Source organism: Panthera pardus, unplaced genomic scaffold, assembly GCF_024362965.1.
Source record: "Panthera pardus isolate Hobbes unplaced genomic scaffold, ASM2436296v1 HiC_scaffold_11, whole genome shotgun sequence".
Lineage (NCBI taxonomy): Eukaryota > Metazoa > Chordata > Mammalia > Carnivora > Felidae > Panthera > Panthera pardus.
In genome coordinates this window covers 53652138-53672457 of record NW_026526666.1, presented here as the reverse complement: position 1 = coordinate 53672457, position 20320 = coordinate 53652138, and the positions used below count along the sequence as shown (strand labels likewise).

Here is a 20320-nt window from a genome sequence, read left to right as displayed (position 1 = left end):
TCTGAAATTAACTTGGGGTGTCTGAACCCCACAGAAGACTCTTTCTCCTGAAGTCTTGCTCACTTATGCCATCTGTGGAGGCAGTGGTTGGGTACTGGATCACACAGGTCACTTCAAGATGAGAAGATGCTAGAGGGCAGATATTAGCCTTTGGGATTCACTAGCACACAACTCCAGTCTTTGTTCGGTACATTCTCTGCTATCCCTTGGATTTGTTTTGTTTTTAAACCATAGGTTTGATAATGACTGTGAGTAAACCCTGTTATTTTGGAAACCTACTTCTGGGAATTGTAGGTGTGGACGTGAACCTGGCTTACATCCTCGAAGACGTGACGTATTACCAAGATTCTTTGGCTTCCTATACTTTTCTCATAGATGACAAAGGTAATCGGCTAAAAATTAATCAGAGGGAAGAATGATTTGTTTTTTGTAACCTGAAGAAAATGATCTGTAGATATTCTGATACTAACAAAGTAGGAAAATCATAGTATTTACAGAAAAATAGTGTGCCTAGAACTGCTCATTTGTAGTGGAACAAATTCTTTGTGGAACACCATGAAGATGGCAGAGTGAACCTGAAAATGACACACATTTGTTTCTATATTGCACTGAGGGGTAGGTAACAGTTATTTGAAACATCAGGAAATTAGACTCCAGGACTGAATAACACATAGAATGTGATCCTTTGGATTTTTTCTATATCCTTATCTTTAAATTCACTCGTGTTGGGGCGCCTGGGTGGCTCAGTCGGTTAAGCGCCCGACTTCAGCTCAGGTCACGATCTTGCGGTCAGTGAGTTCAAGCCCCGCATCGGGCCCTGGGCTGATGGCTCAGAGCCTGGAGCCTGCTTCTGATTCTGTGTCTCCCTCTCTCTCTGCCCCTCCCCCGTTCATGCTCTGTCTCTCTCTGTCTCAAAAATAAATAAACGTTAAAAAAAAAAGTTTAAAAAAAAAATAAATTCACTCGTGTTAAGGTTTAGGTGATAGAACATCTTTATTTTTTTTTTTTAACGTTTATTTATTTGTGAGACAGAGACAGAGCATGAACGGGGGAGGGGCAGAGAGAGAGGGAGACACAGAATCAGAAGCAGGCTCCAGGCTCCGAGCCATCAGCCCAGAGCCCGACACAGGGCTCGAACTCATGGACCGGGAGATCGTGACCTGAGCTGAAGTCGGACGCTCAACCGACTGAGCCACCCAGGCGCCCCGATAGAACTATCAGCGCCCCGATAGTTTTGTCTTTATAAAAACGAAAACCCAGTGACTAGTACCTCCAAGATATTCTCGATTAGACTCTTGTTCCATAACTTAAGGCATCTTTCTACACTTCAAGTTTTACGCAAGAACACGTAAAACAAGTTCCGTTTCTATTGGACTGGCGAGTTACACACTGGGATGTTGAGTATTGGCAGTCATCCCGGGGTATCCCACATTTCAAATGTGTGATAGTCACTTATATTAGAATCAGCACTTCTTCCAGCATGTTTCCCGTAGCTCATGTCTTTGTTTTTTTATTTCAGGGTATACACTTATGCACCCATCTCTCACCAGGCCATATTTACTCTCAGAACCCCCACTTCATACTGACATCATTCATTACGAAAATATCCCCAAATTTGAGCTGGTTCGGCAGAATATCCTAAGGTAAGGAAAAGGTGAAAGTTATAGTAGTTGTTTTTTTTGTTTTTTGGTTTTTTCCCTGAAAAAAAATAGGACCTTTTGAGGTCCAATACGAGTGTGTATTATAGGATATAAAACAAGTATAAAAATTAATGTTATTAAAAGTATCCTCCATGAATTTTTCATAAGAATAGTAGGTAAAACTTTGTAGAACAACAGATAGCCTCTTAAAACTATTAGGGAAAATGTCTTGTAAATCAGATTCTTTGTTCACATTGCCATTAATTTATAAAATCAGGTATGTTATCTCATTTAAAAAAAAAAAAACTCCCAATTGTACTAAAATGAAAAAAAAAAAACGGTAAAATAGAAGGTTAAGTTGAGGACCAGCTTTAGAGCATGCCAAAAAATAGCTTGGCAAAGCAGCATCCATTCCATTGACAGCACAATCATATACAACATTTTCTTTTGAAATAAAGAACAGATTGGATTTTTTCCAACCGTGATACATTATTTTGGCAGATGGTAACCTATAGAGAAACGGGTCTTTGTGCTCATTGGCTGTAAATTAATGACTGAGTGATTCGAGACAAGTTTGTCTCTGGAAAGAATTAGAATGGGAGCGGGGACGGCAGGAGTAGAGCATAAGGAATATTTTTAGTGCTGAGCTGACATCATGCTTTTACAAAATTGAAAATTTCACATTATCTCTTTCCAAAGTGATGAGCTTCATTGCTTTTCAAAATCAGGAGGTGGTCATTGACTCACAGCTTCTTCTCTGCCTTTAATTAAGAGCTTAATTTTATCTTTTGCCTGAAGTATTTCATTCTGTTGCCAACACAGCCTCCCTCTGGGCAGCCAGATAATCACCGTCCCTGTGAACTCATCCCTGTCCTGGCACATAAACAAGCTGCGAGCCACCGGAAAGGAGGCCTACAATGTCAGCTACGCCTGGAAGATGGTGAGTTAACAGGACGTCTTGGCAGGGGAACTGGGGGTTACATTGCTACTGATGCAGCAACTCCAGGGAACTTAGATCCCATAATGTTACTCACCAATTTTAAAGGGGTTGGAAAAAGAGCAGATTCCACAGGTGTCCTCTTTTTTGTTTGTAAAAGCAATCATTTTTCATGTTGAATGACTCAAACCGTACAAAAGGATATAAAGTAAAAAGTAAACTTTGCCCTTCCCTCTCTCCTGCCCTTGACCTACCATTCCCCCAGAAGTCACCACTTTGATCAGCTTCCAGAAAATGTTCACATACAGGCATCTATATCTGGGCATGTGCATGCACGTTTAGTGGCTGTGTAGTGTAATGTTGAATTGATGGACCAAATTTCTTTAAATAAGTCCATCAATATACATTTAGATTATATCCAGTGAGGTGTGTGTGTGTGTGTGTGTGTGTGTGTGTGTGTTTAATCATTTTAAACTCGGGTTGTGGAAGTTAGGAGTTGAAAAAGAGATATGAGGGGCATATAGGCGACTCAGTCGGTTAAGCATCTGACTCTTGATTTCGGCTTAGGTCATGATGTCATGGGTTTGTGGGTTCGAGCCCCATATCGGGCTCCTTGCACTGGCATTGTAGATCCTGCTTGGGATTCTCTCTCTCTGCCCATCCTGTGCATGCTCTCTCTCACTCAAAATAAGTAAATAAACTTAGAAAAGATATGAAAGCATAAATGCCCTCTACTGACATTTTCCAAGGCAAAGAAACTTTCGGATTAGAATGTTCACCACCAGCAGATGGACAGTGAAGTGATCGCCTGTGGCCCCCACTTCAGCTTCCTTTGACTAGCTTCATTCAGATAGCAGGCCCTCAGTCAGGGGTTCAAGCACACAGTGCCCACAGTACTCTTGTCACTGCCCTTTACTCCCTCTTCCCTGCAGAGAATCAATGCTGTTATGGGGTTCTTGACATTGCAGTTGGCCAAAAGTAGAGTGGACTTTCATTTTTTTAACCACCTTTAATTCCCTTACATGGCCATATCTGGTGTTTAACCCATCGACTCTAAATGGATCTACATATTCATCTCTTTAAGAATGACTTACTGAATATCTAACTGTGAGCTAAGAAGGAAATAGAGGAATGCTCCTCTCTCTGCCCTCATAGAGCATCCAGCCCAGTGGTGGATGCAGACAGACAGCTTGACCCAGCATCTCTGTCTGGTATAGGAATGACAGGAATTGGAAGTAGCCAACATGCCTTTAGACAGGACTGTCCTCCGACCTTCTTGTTCCGTTCTTAAAGGATCATTGTGGCAACATTGATTTCTATGACGGAAGTAAAAGCAAACAAAATAATAAATGAAATCTTTTGAGAAACTCGCAGTTTGCAAGCCTGATTCTACTGGTTTTTTGTTTTTTTTGTTTTAGTGTTTATTTTTGAGAGAGAGAGAGAGAGAAAGAGCATGAGCAGGGATGGGGACAGAGAGAGAGGGAGACAGAATATGAAGCAGGCTCCCAGCTCTGAGCTGTCAGCACAGAGCCCGATGTGGGGCTTGAACCCTTGAACTGTGAGATCATGACCTGAGCCGAAGTCGGATGCTTAACTGACTAAGCCACCCAGGCCCCTCTTCTGGTATTTTACTGTTTGATAATACAGAGTTCAGGATAGTCAAAAGTATTTTGAAATTCTCTTAGCTCATTTTCAGTATTTTTTTTGAGAATGATTGCATCACATGCCCTTATTGTTACATCATTTGTAAATAAGAATGAATGGCTTAATTTTCACATCAGAAAGGGTAAGTTATGGGGCACCTGGATAGCTCAGTCAGTTAAGCATCCAACTTTGGCTCAGGTCATGAACTCGCAGCTCATGAGTTCCAGTCCCGTGCTGGGCTCTGTGCTGACAGCTCGGAGCCTGGAGCTTGCTTCAGGTTCTGTGTGTGTGTGTCTCTCTCTGTCCCTCCCCTGCTCGTGCTGTGTCTGTCTCTCTCAAAAATAAATAAACATCAAAAAAAATTTTTTTAAAAGAAAGAGTAAGCCATACACCAGAATACTCCACTGAAAAATACTTTTATATTTGAAATCGGAGATTATGTACCACTAATATATCCTAATTGAAAGCAGCTCCATTGCATCCTGAGAAAATCTCTACCTTATTTTGTTGGCATTAAGAGAAAGGTGGATGGGCACCTGACCATCTCAGTCGGTGGAGCGTGTGACTCTTGCTCTTGGGATTATGAGTTCAAGACCCATGTGTGGGTATTACTTACAAACAAAATCTTTAAGAAAATGAATTTTTTATTAGAAAGAGAAAGGAGATACAGGCATTTTTAAGACCCTTTTTACACAGTAAATAAACCCAATGTTAACATTTTGGAAAGAAGTATCATCTTAAGATAGTTTTACTTCAGTGATACCAAGAAATTCTGGCCATTCTATGTAGCCAAATGGATACAATCGTGTAATCACTTCAGGTAGAAGTGTTAGCTCTCTCAGAATTCTGAAACTGTCAAGAACATCGCTATGAAGTGAAAAAGTAAAGAGATAATAAATAATGAGATTGAAGTTAAAGAGGCTTGCCAGGTTACCCGGCCAAAAGAGCATATAATTTTAAGTTATCTTTGTGCGGGGTGGGGGGGAACATATACTCCCCCCCGTCTTCAGGAATAAAATGGATCCTTCTACTAAATGTAATTCAAATAGATTCAGCTTATATTGAGAATAATTATTTGAACTGCTTAGCATCCATAGATACAGCAGATACTTATGGATTATATTTCACTGACTTAATTTAAATAGAATGTGAGAGATTATGTTAGCAGCATTAAGAGATTACTACTCTGTCACTGTGCAGCTCAAGTCCATCTTTGAGCATTTGAGGAGACTGCATACCGAGACAGAAGAAAGTACTGACTTCAGAAGATATTACAGTGTTCCTGTGTGACACAGGAATGGCTCACTTTAAAACGTGAGTCCCGTGGGCAATCAGTGAAAAAAAATACTCCCCGGTGCTGGAGAGCCCTTCTAGATACATTATGGTTCCTTAATGCAAAGACTGTTTCAGCTAAGAACACAATAAGAAGACCTGTACTGGAATCAGTTTTCCTTTCCAACTAAGAACTATTGAAGTGTTTCTTTTAGATGCTTAGGGTAACTTTTTAAATTTTTTTTAAACATTTTTATTTATTTTTGAAAGAGAGAGTGAGTGGGAGAGGGGCAGAGAGATAGAGGGAGACACAGAATCTGAAGCAAGCTCCAGGCTCTGAGCTGTCAGCACAGAGCCCGACATGGGGCTCAAACTCATGAGCCGTGAGATCATGACCTGAGCCAAAGTTGGACACTCAACCAACTGAGCCACCCAGGTGTAGATGCTTAGGGCAACTTCCAATTGTTCTCTTATAGAACAGACCCGATCCTACAATTCTGGTCCTTCTGACGAAGTGTTCTGTCTTTTGGTTCCTTGGAACATGTAACACAGCACACAAAGGTGACTGCGTGCGTTGGGAAGAGGGGAAATAGTAAATGCCACTTGAGAACACTATTATTTTCTAATTTGTGGGTGGAGGAAGAGAATTAAATTTGCTAATCTAACTGAATATCCTTGACAGCAGTTCCAGGAAGATGCAAATTTCTCCCATGTTTAAAGAGATTCTGCAGCCATCTTCGTAAACCCTAAATTATACTTAACTCTAACCTGCCTACTTAAATTTCTCCTTGATTATGAAATTAATCCTTTGGGCTGCATTACTTCTCATTGTCCTATGGTTTTAACTTAGTTCTGGCTATCACCCTTTCCATTTGTTGACAAACCATCTTTCAGATAGATTCGGCCTGCTCCTTCTTTAATGGACTTACAGAAGTTTGGCTGTCTTGTATTTTTAACTTTAAGAAACTAGAATTAAGTAGCTTGCCTCGGTTTTGATTCATTGGTAGACGGTTTTTCCCAAGAACTTTACTTATGTGTCCATTTCTGAGAGCCAAATGGGTTTGGAAGTATTCCTATTTGTACATAGGAGCTTGATAAATTAGGCTGAGCTACGGTACATTTGCCTATTCTGGTCTGAAATGATAAGTCAGGCAGGCTTTGTGAGGCAGCCATGGGATTTGTACTTTTCACGAGTCTGAGATCCTGTCCATCTCCAACCAGGAAAGGAGAAAGCATTAGTCAGGAATACAATGAATAAACCAGATTCTATATGGGCTGTGTACATAAATTTAGAATTGGCTTTTGAAGTAGTCAATTCTTGGAATACTCATTGCAAAACCAACTATATATTTTGAAATACATTTCAAATCCAAACAGAAGTAAGTGCTGTATTTTCGTGCCGTGCTCCAACTTGTATTTGTCAGCTTAAATAAGCAAAAAGGCCATAGGGTTGCTGTTCCAAAGGGACTATTCTGTAATCCCTTCATTAGCTCCATGATTTTCTGTTACATACGTTCTTTTCCCTCCATCAGAAAGGAAAATAGAACATGTAGTCATTTGCCAGAGATATGTTCTCTCACCCCATCCTCGCAGCTTTCATTCACTCATCAAATATTTTTCTGTGTGGGATAGAGACAGAGATAGCAGAAAATAATGTAGGTGAAGTCACTACCTCTAGGAACCTGTGTTTTCTGGATTAGAAATTCTTTACTGATTTTTCCAGGTACAAGACACTTCCTTTATTCTCTGTATTGTGGTGATACAACCGGAAATACCCGTCAAACAACTGAAAAACCTCAACACCGTCCCCAGCAGCAAGCTGCTCTACCACCGGCTGGACCTCCTGGGCCAGCCTAGCGCCTGCCTTCACTTCAAACAGCTGGCGACTCTAGGTGAGGCCCTTTGCACTTTGCAGTTTCCTTTGTGGGCTTACTCATAGCAGCTCACGATAAATACCTGCTTGAATTTAGAGGGAAAAAAACTAAAACAACAAAAACGAAAAAACACCTGGATGTTGAATGGCAGCAGTGCTAGTTTGGGGATACAAATGTGAAAACCGTATGAGGCCTTGCCTTGGGTCCGGTTCTCTGGCAGATGAGGATTTGTGTGTTGGTGATTTATTAAGGATGGGCTCTAAGAAGAAACTAGGGAAGAAGTGAGGGAAACAGGATAGCGAAGGAGGAGAAAGCAAGCAAGAGTTGGATTTTCGGTGAAGTCCCAGCCTCAGCCTAATCCCGTAGCGGGGCTTTGGAGTGTAAATTACACTGCAGAGTTTGCCCAGACTGAGGAGAGGGAGCTGGACTTTCATATTCCTTTGTATCTTTCAGCTTTCTGCTAATGCTAGGCAGAGAGGTTTTCGTAGCCCAAAGGCAGTCCGTCAGATAGTCACCAGTCTGGCCCATTAGAGGCCAGCCCAAAGATATGGAGACAAGGAGATATAGGGCTACAGGGTAAGACGTGGAGAAATAGTAAATGGGATTCAAGGGTAGCATGCCCATATATCTACATAGCATACCTGTTTCTGTCGCGGGCCCCTGTCTCCAAAAGAGCGTAGGAAATAGGCAGATAATTCAAAGGAAGCGATTAGCTCCTGTAGATGAGGACATATGGATTTATCAGAATTCAAAATTTTCCCAAGCTCCCTCAGAAAGTAGCAAGGCTGAAATGTGACTCCCGCTCCTTCTGTGCCATGGTGCCACCTTTTATTGCATGCCACCATGTGCCAGGCACATACTGGACATTCGTGCAGGACTCCTAGTACTGCGAAACAAGCACTCTCTTCTTCACTGTTGGAAATTGTTTGGATTCAGAAAGGTGACTAAGACTCCTTAGATAACTGGCAAATCCCTATCGATGATAGGGATTTTGAGGCAAAGTGTTAAATATATGTCAGAACCCCCATCAAGAGGGCTGAAGGAGGGACATTGTCTTTCTCGGTACACAAAGAGGACTTTTTTAAGTTTTCTCTCTCAATCCGCATTTCTCCCTCAAAGTGCATCAGCCTTTGCGCAAATGGCCAGTCTCTGTCACTACAAGAAAGGCCCACTTTCATTGTCTCTCCTTTGGCCCTACTCTTTTGTCCCTGAAGCATTTTGGTGTTTTTTATATTATTGTATAATTCTTATTTTGTTGTTTTTCTTTTTTAAAAAAATTTCTGGTCTCTCCAACCGGCTCCTAAGTTCTTTGAGTTCAAGGACTGTCCTCCCTCTCTGGCACATCTGTGCCCGGAAGACCTCATGAGCATATGCACATGAATCCACAGCACACTGCTAGGCAGACTTACCTTTTTAAGCTTTTGTTTTCTTCTCCTCGATAGGAATATAACACTAATCTCCCAGGCTATGCCATGGTGGTATCATGAGAATTAGCATTACTGGAAGCAGTATCTTTTGATATTAGCAGACTACATAATTCTGACCTGTCCTACTGAGGATAACCGAAAATGGATAGCAACTTGAGGGGAAAAAAAAATCTTCCTGAAAAGTATCAAAGAACTAACATGGTAGCTAGGAATTGGATCCAAGTCTAGGAGAAAAGAAGAACCCAGAGAAGGAGGCCACTGTTAAAGCCACATTTGCAATGCACCTATTTACCAATCCAGGAGAAACAACTGTGAAATTAAGCTGTGCTTTAGGGGGGGTACCTGGGTGTCTTAGTTAAGCATCTGACTTCGGTGCAGGTCATGATCTCACAGCTTGTGAGTTCAAACCCTGCATCAGGCTCTGTGCTGACAGCTCAGAGCCTGAAGCCTGCTTCAGATTCTGTGTCTCCCTCTCTCTCTCTGCCCCTCCTCTGTTACCCTCCATCTTTAGGGTATGTGTGAATTGAAACTAAAGAAGCCCTTGACTTGATTCCTACCATCTGAGTGGTCTAAGGAAACTCACACATTAACTAGTCATGGACTAGTTGAATGTTGAACACCAAAGCTCCATAATGCAGCTCTTAGACTGGTACCCTGTCATCTTATTGAGAACTGTCTCCATCTACCCACCCTGCCTCATCTTGGGGTGTGGCACCTGGCAGAATCAAACAACAGTCCTCTCTGTAGAAAGGACTCCCTCATCCTGTTAGGATTCAACTCTTTCCAGAAATTTATTTTTAAATGCCATGTCCTGCATCAGAGGTAGCCAGGCCACAAGGAAACAAGATACCATGAGTGAGAACTAACAAAAAGAATGGAAAATGACCTACAGATTTGAGATTGGACATATGACTGGTGCTTTCCTAAAGAGTCTAAAAATGTAAAATTGAAGTAAGAAATTTCACAGAAATGTCAGTTTTTGTTTCATAATGTAATTCACTGTGAGGATTTGGGGCTTAAATAGATCAAACTGGGTTTTCCTCTTAGGACCAACAATTAAATCATACCTACAGTAACCAGTCTATAAACTTTTGTTTATGCCAAGTTTGGCTATCCCTGTCTGTGCGAAGAATTTTTTTATTTGATTTTTTGCATTGACTCCACAATTCCATTTTTCCTTCCTTTGAAATATTAGTACCAATATGGACAGTCGTAGTTAACACTCACAAGGCATTTGTCACATGCTCTGGCACCATTCTACAAGCTTTACATTTATCAACTCATTTGCTTTACATAAATTCACTGATGTATTGGTGCTATAATTGCCTACTTTGCAGATGACAAAAGCATCACATACATTACAACTTACCCCCCATCACGTGGCCAGGAAATGGTCGAGCTGAGACTCAACCTAGTCTGGCTCCATGTGCTATGCTGTTCCTTAATCCTAGTAAGTGTGAGATACTATGTGTAGACTTAAAAGATTTTGAGCATTTGCATTTTAGGCACTTGTATCTGTTTGTACATGTATCTCTTATGGTTCACTCATGACTATAAACTCCCTGAGGGGAGAGAATGAGGGCTTTTTCCTTCTAAGCTCTTAGTGTTGAGTTGTTTGCTCTCCCTGTGGAAGACTTGAGGCCACCATAGCTAACAGATTGGCAGAGCCTTAGCGATGCTTTTGTTTGGGCCTGAGATGAAGTCTCCGTGTTCTCAGGCCTGGCTTTGTTTGCTTCTCTTTCAGAAAGTCCAACTGTCATGCTGTCTGCTGGCAGCTTTTCCTCCCCATACGAACACCTCAGCCAGCCAGAGACAAAGCGAATGGTGGAACACTACACGGCCTATCTCAGTGACAACACCCGCCTCATTGCTAACCCAGGGCTCAAAGTGAGTGCTGGCCTGGGGCCCCACTTCTGCCGTACCCCCTCCACAGGCCTGGGAGGGGGCACTGTCAGTGAACCTTTGAAGCGGGAAGCCCAGCTCTGGATCTGTGCCTCTCAGCTGGAGAGCCAGAAAGACAGCGTGTGGCCCCCGGGAGGCTGGTCGGCGATGACCCTACCGAGGGATTAAGAAGCCCTGTGGGCCAGATGAAGAATCTCTTTCAGGCCTTAGATGCACTAGGAGTTTTCTAGGTAGGGGGGTGTGACTTAGAGATCAGTGGAACTTTCCCAGCCCCATTTTTCCCAGGGGAAAGAAGTAAAGTTCCCCTATGGTTTGTTGACATAAACATGACGAAGTTTAAAGAGCAGAGATTTAGCTGGGATGTGCGTGTGCGTGCGCGTGCGTGTGCGTGTGTGTGTGTGTGTGTGTGTGTGTGTGTTTGATGCTTCACTATAGGATCTTTCTTCTTAAATGCAGAAAGCCTCACTAGGATGAACAATTGAGTAAATCACACATCCACTGACTATGTTTCAGGGAGCTTTTGTTTTCACCAAGTTTGGCTGTATCCATCTGCTGTGGAAAGATTTTTAAGAAGTAATTGGGCTTGGCTTCTCTGCAAGAGAGCTTTAGGAAGCCCTGCCAGCAGCCCACTCTCTTTTCATGTGAGTCTTAAAGGATCCCTGCCATGTCTTCCTTTGTTTCCCAGTTCTCTGTCAGGAATGAAGTAATGGCCACCAGCCACGTCACAGATGAATGGATGACACAAATGGAAATGAGTAGCCTGAACACGTACATTGTCCGCCGTTACATAGCAACACCCAATGGCGTCCTCAGAATTTATCCTGGTTCCCTCATGGACAAAGCATTTGATCCCACTAGGAGACAATGGTGAGTTTTAGGAGCTTCCATTATCAAAGGTTCCCCCCAAATCCTGGAGAGACATGATAAGTACATACAATAAAGCAACTTCAGGCAGTCACATTAAAGAAGATACTTTTATGGCAGTGAAAACATGTTTTTGAATCTTTTTTTTTAATGCAGTATTAACAGATTTGTGGGTTTCCTCTGTCTACAGTGTTTTCATCTCTTACTGAAATTTTGAGACTGATGTTTTATACTTGGCCATTTCTATTCCTTTGGGTATTTTGTTTCAGTCTTACCTTGTATGTAATGTTTTTATACTTGGCCATTTCTATTCCTTTGGGTATTTTGTTTCAGTCTTACCTTGTATGTAATATGCCCATAATGGGGATATTTAATGTCACTGCACATGATCATGGCATCAAATTATAGCTCATATATGACCTATGAAAAAATGAACATATATAAATTCAGAAACTTTTTTTTACAAGTTCACTTTTCTTTGAAATTTAGAGAGTTTTTTCATACCCTAAAGATAACACGACTTTGTCTTGTCTGTTAGGTATCTCCATGCGGTGGCTAATCCAGGCTTGATTTCTCTGACTGGCCCTTATTTGGATGTTGGAGGAGCTGGTTATGTAGTAACCATCAGTCACACGATACATTCATCCAGGTAATATTTTAATTAATATTTTAGTCATTTTTTTAAACACCTCAAGAATATTTTGAAAATTTGGAAGTAGAGTAGACAACCAAGGATTAGTGGCAAAAGCATGATCTTTGATGTGAGCAGTCTGGGGTTTGAATATCTTCTCTAGCAGTGTCCTCATGGATTTCCTGAGCTTCCTCCTGTTCTCTGTAAAATGGGGATAATACCTACTTCACAAGATCATCATGTGATTGAGTCAATGAAAAGCTCTTAGTCCTATTATGAAGAAGATCCTTTAGAAGAAGAAAAAGATAGAATCCGTAGGGCAGTTTGTAGAAATACCAATCTTAACCAATTGAAGAAATCCCAACAAGAGCCTGACCGTTATTACCAGAGAATACTTTCCCAAGCAAAGGAGCATGTGTAGTGAAGGAAAAAAAAAGTATCAAGACCCCAATTTTATTACCTCTTTTATTCTAACTTCTTAGAATTATATAGGAGTTTGTTATTTTTGTTATTGTTAATTTGTCCTTATACTGTCTCTTGAAAAATGAAAAAGCATTTTGAAAACTGACTTTCCAACAGTGCTATTAAATGTCAGCATGACTGTAAATACATTCCGGGTGCTTTGTATTTCAGACTTTTGAGGTTTCAGTATTTAAGCGACAAATGTCAGTGAAACATTGGGTAGAAAGGCAGGTCACATACATTGTTTTAATCCCTTCATTATACAAATAGATGTTTTTCCCTAGCAACCAAGAAAGCCCATATTTTGACTGGTACCTATAATGATGCCTTAAAATTTATGGGAGACAGATTTTTCTTGCTTAACTTTATGCTTTTCGCTGGTGCTCATTATGTATCAGATGATTGACATTCAGGAGAATTCTTCTAACGCAAGTTCATTGGGAGCAAGAATTGGGAAAGCAGTACTGTGTTGGAATTTCAATATCATGACCTGTGTCTCCATGGAAAGCAGGGTCCTGCCGCCAGCCAAACAGTGATTGTTTTGCAGGGCATGGTATCTTTTTGGCTCTGTCACATATGAACAAGTAAACACCTATTTAGAACAGAACTTTTCAATGTTTTCCTTAACAGACCATCTGTCAGGCATACCCTACTATTGTCTGAATAATGAGACTTGACATCTCCCATATATTCTAATCAGTTGGGAAAAAGTAAACAAGGTGGCTTGAGGAGACAGCAATCACCTTGGTCTTTGATGACAATGACAATGGGCCAGCACTGGGCTTCAGATGTTGGGGGTAGGGGTGGCAGGAAGAGAATGACTGCCTGTGTGTGTCTTTCTTGGTATCTGTTCCATCGGACTCTGCTACCTGCTGCTCGTTATGCCATTATCTCTTCTATACAGTATTCTTGTGTGTGTCGGGGGGAGGGGGTGGCCACAGAGAGGTGCAGATTTTAGTGCTCTTTTACATTTGTGGACATGTTTTTGTTGAAATTTGAATGGGTTAAAGAAGCTTCATTTAGCTAATGTATAAATATTTATGATGTCAGCCCAAATGAAGCATGATGGAAATATGATGGGATTTCAAGTTAGAAAAACCTTCAATTCCCTTAATTGGCTACTTTTCACAATGTGCTTAACCTATCCAAGGTTAGTTCTTCAACTTTAACAAGAGTGAAAAGTGGCCATTGAAATCCTGGGTCCTGCCCACCAGTCATTCACTGAGAGTGTATTCCAGGAATGAGCATCTGCTCTTGCTTTGATCAATATGCAGTCCCGTGGACTTGATCATTTGAACATCTTCCTTAGCTGAGCATGCTTTTATGACTTAAAGCTGTGTATTTTTCACTCCGCCTAGTTGAGAACACAGGGCAACTACCACTTCTGGTTCTCAACTAAAGCAACTGTAGCTTTAATGGATGTACTTTGTTCAGGTGATTACCGGTGATTTTGGTCTCATGGGCCAACTTGAGAACCTAACCTCCTCCTAAGATGTGATTCCACTCTGGTAATGTGTGTTTGCCATTTACTACTTCTATGACTATAAACGAGTTCCTTTTTGCCTTGGTTCCCTCATTTCTGAAAGAAGGATAGGGTAGCCTGGGTGTCGCAGTTGGTTAAGCATCAGACTCTTCATTTCGGCTCAGGTCATGATCTGGTGGTTGTAAATCAAGTCCCGTTTTGGAACCTGCTTGGGATTCTCTCTCTCCCTGTCCCTCTGCCCGTCCCCTGTTCATGCACACGCATAGTCTCTTGCTCACTCTCGATAAATATATTTTTAAAAAGGTTATTAAGGTTGGGGTGCCTGGGTGACTCAGTTGGTTAAGTGTCTGACTCTTGGTTTCTGCTCAGGTCACGATCTCACGATCGTGAGTTCAAGCCCCGCCTCAGGCTCTGCACTGACAGTATGGAGCCTGCTTGGGATTCTCTGCCCTCCCTCTCTCTGCCCCCTTTCCCCCCTCACACTGTCTCTCTCTCTTTCAAAATAAATAAACTTAAAAAAAAAGATTTAAAAATAACAAAAATAAAAAGAATATTAAGGCCTATCTCAGATGATTAGGGATTATGTGAAATAATATATGTAAAGCCCTTAGAATGGTGCCTGGCACATGGTAAGGCCTCAATAAATGTTAAATACTTGTAATATTACTACGTTCCATGAGTTCTCAAAGCCTCACTTATGAAACGGGTGATGATGCCAGGGTTGAACTGATATAATGAGAAATTGCAGTTGATGACTGTGAACTGTCTAGCACTGCACTTGACCATGGGCAGTCCCAAATAAATGACAGTTACTTGTAATGTCCTATTCCAGCTTTAAACTTCTGGCATTTTAATAGGTCAGAAAAGAGAATTTAAGGTAGCATTCAACTAGCCAGGAAGCAATCTCCTTCAGCCTTGGTTTTCAGAACTGGTTTGGCTGATAATTTGGGGAGGGGTTTTTCTAGCTCAGCGTTCACTCATCGGTTACTCACAGTAACTGCACTGGGGATTCTTCCATGAGCATTATTAGCGGCCTGAGAATCTACTCGTGCATTCTTTGGAGAATGGTAATGCTAGCAGAGATGATGAAGTATAGTCAGGGATTAAAGGACTGGTCAGGTGAGTCTTTGGCAGTGAAAATCTCCTGGAAGTGCTGCAAACAGCATGGTCCTTTGAACCTTGAAATGTAGGCTTGGTTTGATTTTTCTATGGCATTCTTTATGTGTTGCTATGGTAACTGTACAGTTTTGAAATGCAGGTAAAAATATGAATACCAGACTTACATGGGCAACATGCTTGCTTGTCCTTCAGCACGTTGATCATGTCGGAGCCGATGGTAATCATATAGGGGAAGTTTAGGAACAAAATCAACTTGTCCCGAAAAACCTGAGTTGTATTTTTCACTGAGTCAGGTATAGTATTGTAGAACGAACCAGAATCGCATACTGGTCTCTGTGTCATAAGTAAACGGTGGTCAATCTTTTTAAGTCTTTTAGCCATTCTAAGCTTAATTTTTCATTTATAGAATGGGAGCTGTAATTCCTTTCTGATGTTGTCACAGGAAATGGAGTACGTCATGTGAAATTGCTTGGAAACTCTTGAATGTACTGCATCTCTAAGGAAGCAGTATTAACACACCAGTTAGGAGCGTGTGCTCTGAAGTTGAGGACACTGAGCTTCCATTCTTGCTTCCACTAGTTATTCACTGTGTGACTTTGGCCAAATACTTTGTTTCCAAGCTTCAGTTCTCTGGAAATGATAATGCCTCATAAAGTTTTTGTGAGAAATAATTGAAATGATGTATTGAAACGCCCACCAGAGTGCCTATCAGTTCTGACCACTCAGTAAATATTATCATAATGGTACCTATGGTTTGGATCCCTCACTCTCTCCTGGAAAAGTAAGAGAGGCTTAAACTTCTTTTGACTGATACTTCAAAACATGATTTGCTACAAAACATAAATCCTGTGTAAGGCAACTGAGTCTTGGATTTCTCCCATGGTAGAATTTAAGTTACTTCGGTAACAATACTCCAGGCTCTTACTGAGGCAGTAGCCTCTCAAATAATCGCACAGCATGGCCCTCCTTCATCTCATGCCAAACACAGTTTTGACAGCAAAGCTCTGACAAATTTCACTGTCCCTTTTGCTAGTGGTTTTTTCGGGGGAGAGAGTTGGAGATTATATAAGTTAGTATCAATGTTGACAGTAACCAGAAGGGGGACAGTTGCCTACGTAGCAAAGCTGATTTCACTCCCAGGTTTTGATTTTCCAAAAGGTGATTTTACTTTGGGAATTTTCTTCTGAGCTTTCCATTTAAAATTTCTAAGATTTTTGTCAATAACAACACCATTTTTCTTTTATAAACACATCAGTGTTTGGGTGGATGGGTGGATGATGGTAATGATGGGCACCTGTAATGTCCCAAGTTGGGTAAACCCAATTCCCAGCCACAAAGGTCCCGGAGCTCATTGGCCAAGTAACCCAAACCCCATAACTGCCCATGATCACAGATTAGAAAGAACCTAGGCTTCAAGTGAAAAGTCCATGCTTCTTCTATAGCTAGCATTTGTCTGGAAGAATAGTAAGTTCACTCTCTGTCCAGCCCTGAGCTTTAAGCCCTGATGGGTTTTCTTTTGAGTAACTTCTTTTTATTGGGTATTTTGGATAGGTTGGGCAGCTTGCTAAGCATTGTAAACACTGTCTCATTTAAGCCTTTGCAAGGTAGGTAAGACTATCCCCATTTTCACATAAGAAAACTGGGTCTTGGAAAGGTTAAGTAGCCTCCCAGGAACCACAGAGATGGGAACAAAGAGGGCCAGAATTTGACTCCAGATCTGCCTGATTCCAGAGCTAAAGAGTTAGCAAGCACCATATAGTACCCAACTGTATCCTCTTGGGTGCTCCTCTTTCTGAGAGTAGCATTTTAGACTGGAGAAGGAGCTGGCCTGTGAACCAAGTGAGTTTTGTTCTAGAATCCGAGCTATGTTTGGAATAGAGCCAAACTTAGTGTTCTAGAAAGAAAATGAGGCGTAGTTTTGTCTGACCTTACACTAGTCAGTTAACTTTCATGAGATCTCACTTTCCTTATCTATGAAATGAGGGAAATAATTAAAGGGATCACTCAGGTTCCTTGTTGGGAGGAACTATGGTAGTCATGCTTCCAACCTCCCACCTGATGCCTCTTCCTGCCATCCCCATATTCTTGCCAAAGAATAGTCCAGTCACTGTCTGAACATCTAAAGCCAGGGCTAGCCATATTCCACAGCTGCCTGGGTTTGGGGCTCATCTTATTAGAAAGTTATACCTTTATCCTTAAGTTTTCTCCTATCAAATCTCCATTATGCTAAATGAGCCATTTAGTTGATCATTTTTATAGGGATGAAAAATGTGGCAGGACAGTGGGCATATGTTTCTAATATCATACAACGTCCTCGTGATGGAACATAGCTTTCCTTTAAATAAGATGTGTGCCTCTTGTTCTCACTGATCTTCTTCACGTGAAGTACCCAGCTGTCTTCCGGGCACACCGTGGCTGTGATGGGGATTGACTTCACACTTAGATACTTCTACAAGGTTCTGATGGACTTACTGCCAGTCTGTAACCAAGATGGTGGCAACAAAATAAGGTAAGCCCTTTGGGAACACCATTTCCTGTTTAGCCACAAAATACAAAGACAGTGCTGTCAGACATCTCTAGTTGAATGGCAACCACATTGTCATGGTCAAGACCAGAAATGGACTCCGTCGCCTGGGTGTTCTATTAAGAAGGTTTTTGTTCTTTTTGTTTTCTAAGATGCATGCCATTTAGGATTTAGACAAACAGATTCATCTCATAACAAGGAGAAAGACTGTGGCACAGAATTCCCTGAAAGCTCTTGTTTCTCTCAGAGTCCGTAATTAAAGGTTTCCCATATCTTGGGTGCTAGAAAGACCAGAGGGTACTTTTGATGTTAACTTAGTTATTAAGCCAAAGTCTTTGTGGGGATTTCAGACACTTAGACTTTTCCCTTTTACATTTCCCCGGAAAGAGGCTCGTGGAACTAAAGAAAGCCTTCACCTCCTAATTTCAAAAGAACATGTCTCATCAAAGCAAGGGTATTCCCTTGATTTAATGCAGGCCACTTTTAAAAATAGCTTTCTTATTTCACTCTCATGGTCCATGCTTCACATCACTGCTAAATTTCACATTGGCCCTTAATGAGGAATGAGAAATGTTGTAATAGCAAACTGTTACAACAAATGCAGAGTAAAATAGAGCAGTACATAGCCTTGATTAGAGCAATTCCAGCTTTGCTTATTTAGTGTTTCCATCAAATATATTTTTTGTATGTCCCTGCAGGTTGTATTTTATGTATATTTAACATGAAAAGAAGAAATCGTATGGTTTGCTTAAACGTTGTGCCTCTAAATAGCCAAGGCCACTTCCTTCAGAGTCTCCCTCCTCTGAAGAAAGAATAAACTTGCCCCTTACATATCCTTGCAAAAGATTTTTGAGTCCATCTTTGGCTAAGTGGACACATTCCGTCTGAACTATGTAGGTAGCCTCAGAGTCAGGTGTAACTTTCTTACCATAAACTGTATACCAGATAACCTACCACCTCAAGAATAATGTATCTGTTGGGGCGCCTGGGTGGCTCGGTTGGTTAAGTACCCAACTTCGGCTCAGGTCATGATCTCACGGTTCGTGGGTTCGAGCCCCACATCAGGCTCTGCGCTGCTGATGGTGCCGAGCCTCTTGAGATTCTCCCTCTCTGTCTTTCTCTGCCTCTGTCCCGCTCGCTCGCTCTCAAATTAATAAATAAACTTAGAAGAAGAAGAACGGATCTATCTACCTGTTTGCCAGCCTGCCTTCAGTGAATTTTCTCAGGGACCGTTTACTGAGATTCAGTGAATTTGTCTCAGGGACTATTCACTGAGATAAATGCAATTTGTTTCAAGGCTAGCAAGATAAATGCTGACAGTATAGAAAAACCACTCATATTACTGAAGGATGTCCCGTGTTTTGACACAGGTGCTTCATAATGGAGGACCGGGGTTATCTGGTGGCACATCCAACCCTCATTGACCCCAAAGGACATGCACCTGTGGAACAACAGCATATTACCCACAAGGTACTTGTTGCAAAGCCAATAGCGCAGTGTGCCCACAGCCTATGCCTCATTAATTATGTGGCCTATGTTTTCTGTCCACTTGGCCTTGTTAGGAGCCCTTGGTAGCAAACGATATCCTGAACCACCCCAACTTTGTAAAGAAAAACCTGTGCAACAGCTTCAGTGACCGAACAGTCCAAAGGTTTTATAAATTCAACACTAGCCTTGTGGTAAGTGGATCCTTACGTTCTCATATCTCATCCCACTGTGGAATATGAAATGAAATAATAGTTAATATCTGAACGGTATTCCTGGCTCTTTCATTGCCTGAGAATTATAGAATGAGAGGACAGGACTTTAGTCCAGCTCACCAGCCTGACCATTGTGGGCTATAAAGCCCAGAGTGGAGCAGTGAATGTTTTAAGGTCTCACACTTGGTATTTTGTTTTGGTTTTGTTTGTTTAAAGACTCACCCAGTCGAAACCCTTTGAAATGTCTGCTGAAGTCCTTTCCCACAGTCTTATATAAATACGCATGGTGCCCTGTGTTCCCCTCTTCCTGTCTTCTAGAGATCCTGCAGCCTCCTTAAATTCCTAAGGCCAAATTAGGTCATTTCTTGGTCATCCACCCAGTTACATGGGAGCTTTCATGTAGATCATCCAAAAATAATTTCTTTTTTTGTAGCTTAGAATACTCTTAAGTATTTGATTTAACTGCAAACTTACCTAGGTAAGATTAAAGATCTTAAGAAAAAACAAAGGTCTTAATATTCTTATTAAATTGTAAATAATCTTAGCTGGGAAACCTCAAATGGGTAGTGACAGAACCAATGTTGAAAAAGTTATTCACAAGAAGTAAGCTTTTTACTTAGAATAGTTACGTATATCATTAAATGTATAGTTAAAAATTTTCAAGATGTATTGGTTGATTGAAAATCCTACTCGGGGCGCCTGGGGGTGCTCAGTGGTTAAGCATCTGTCTGACTCTTGATTTTGGCTCAGATCACAATCTCATGGTTCACGAGTTCGAGCCCTGCATCAGCCTCCTCACTGACAACATGGAGCCTGCTTGGGATTCTGTCTCTCTGCCCCT

The 20320-nt window shown here is 41.4% G+C and overlaps 1 protein-coding gene across 1 annotated transcript in view; it reads left to right on the top strand.

Moving 5' to 3' along the window:
• The window catches only part of CACHD1 (cache domain containing 1), a 209574-nt gene that overhangs the window by 171424 nt on the left and 17830 nt on the right, over positions 1-20320 (top strand). The window contains 10 exon segments of the mRNA XM_019449018.2: positions 235-384; positions 1520-1643; positions 2463-2580; positions 7217-7385; positions 10539-10681; positions 11382-11563; positions 12099-12209; positions 17642-17764; positions 19150-19249; positions 19342-19458. Of these exon segments, the coding sequence (XP_019304563.1) occupies positions 235-384; positions 1520-1643; positions 2463-2580; positions 7217-7385; positions 10539-10681; positions 11382-11563; positions 12099-12209; positions 17642-17764; positions 19150-19249; positions 19342-19458 (1337 nt within the window).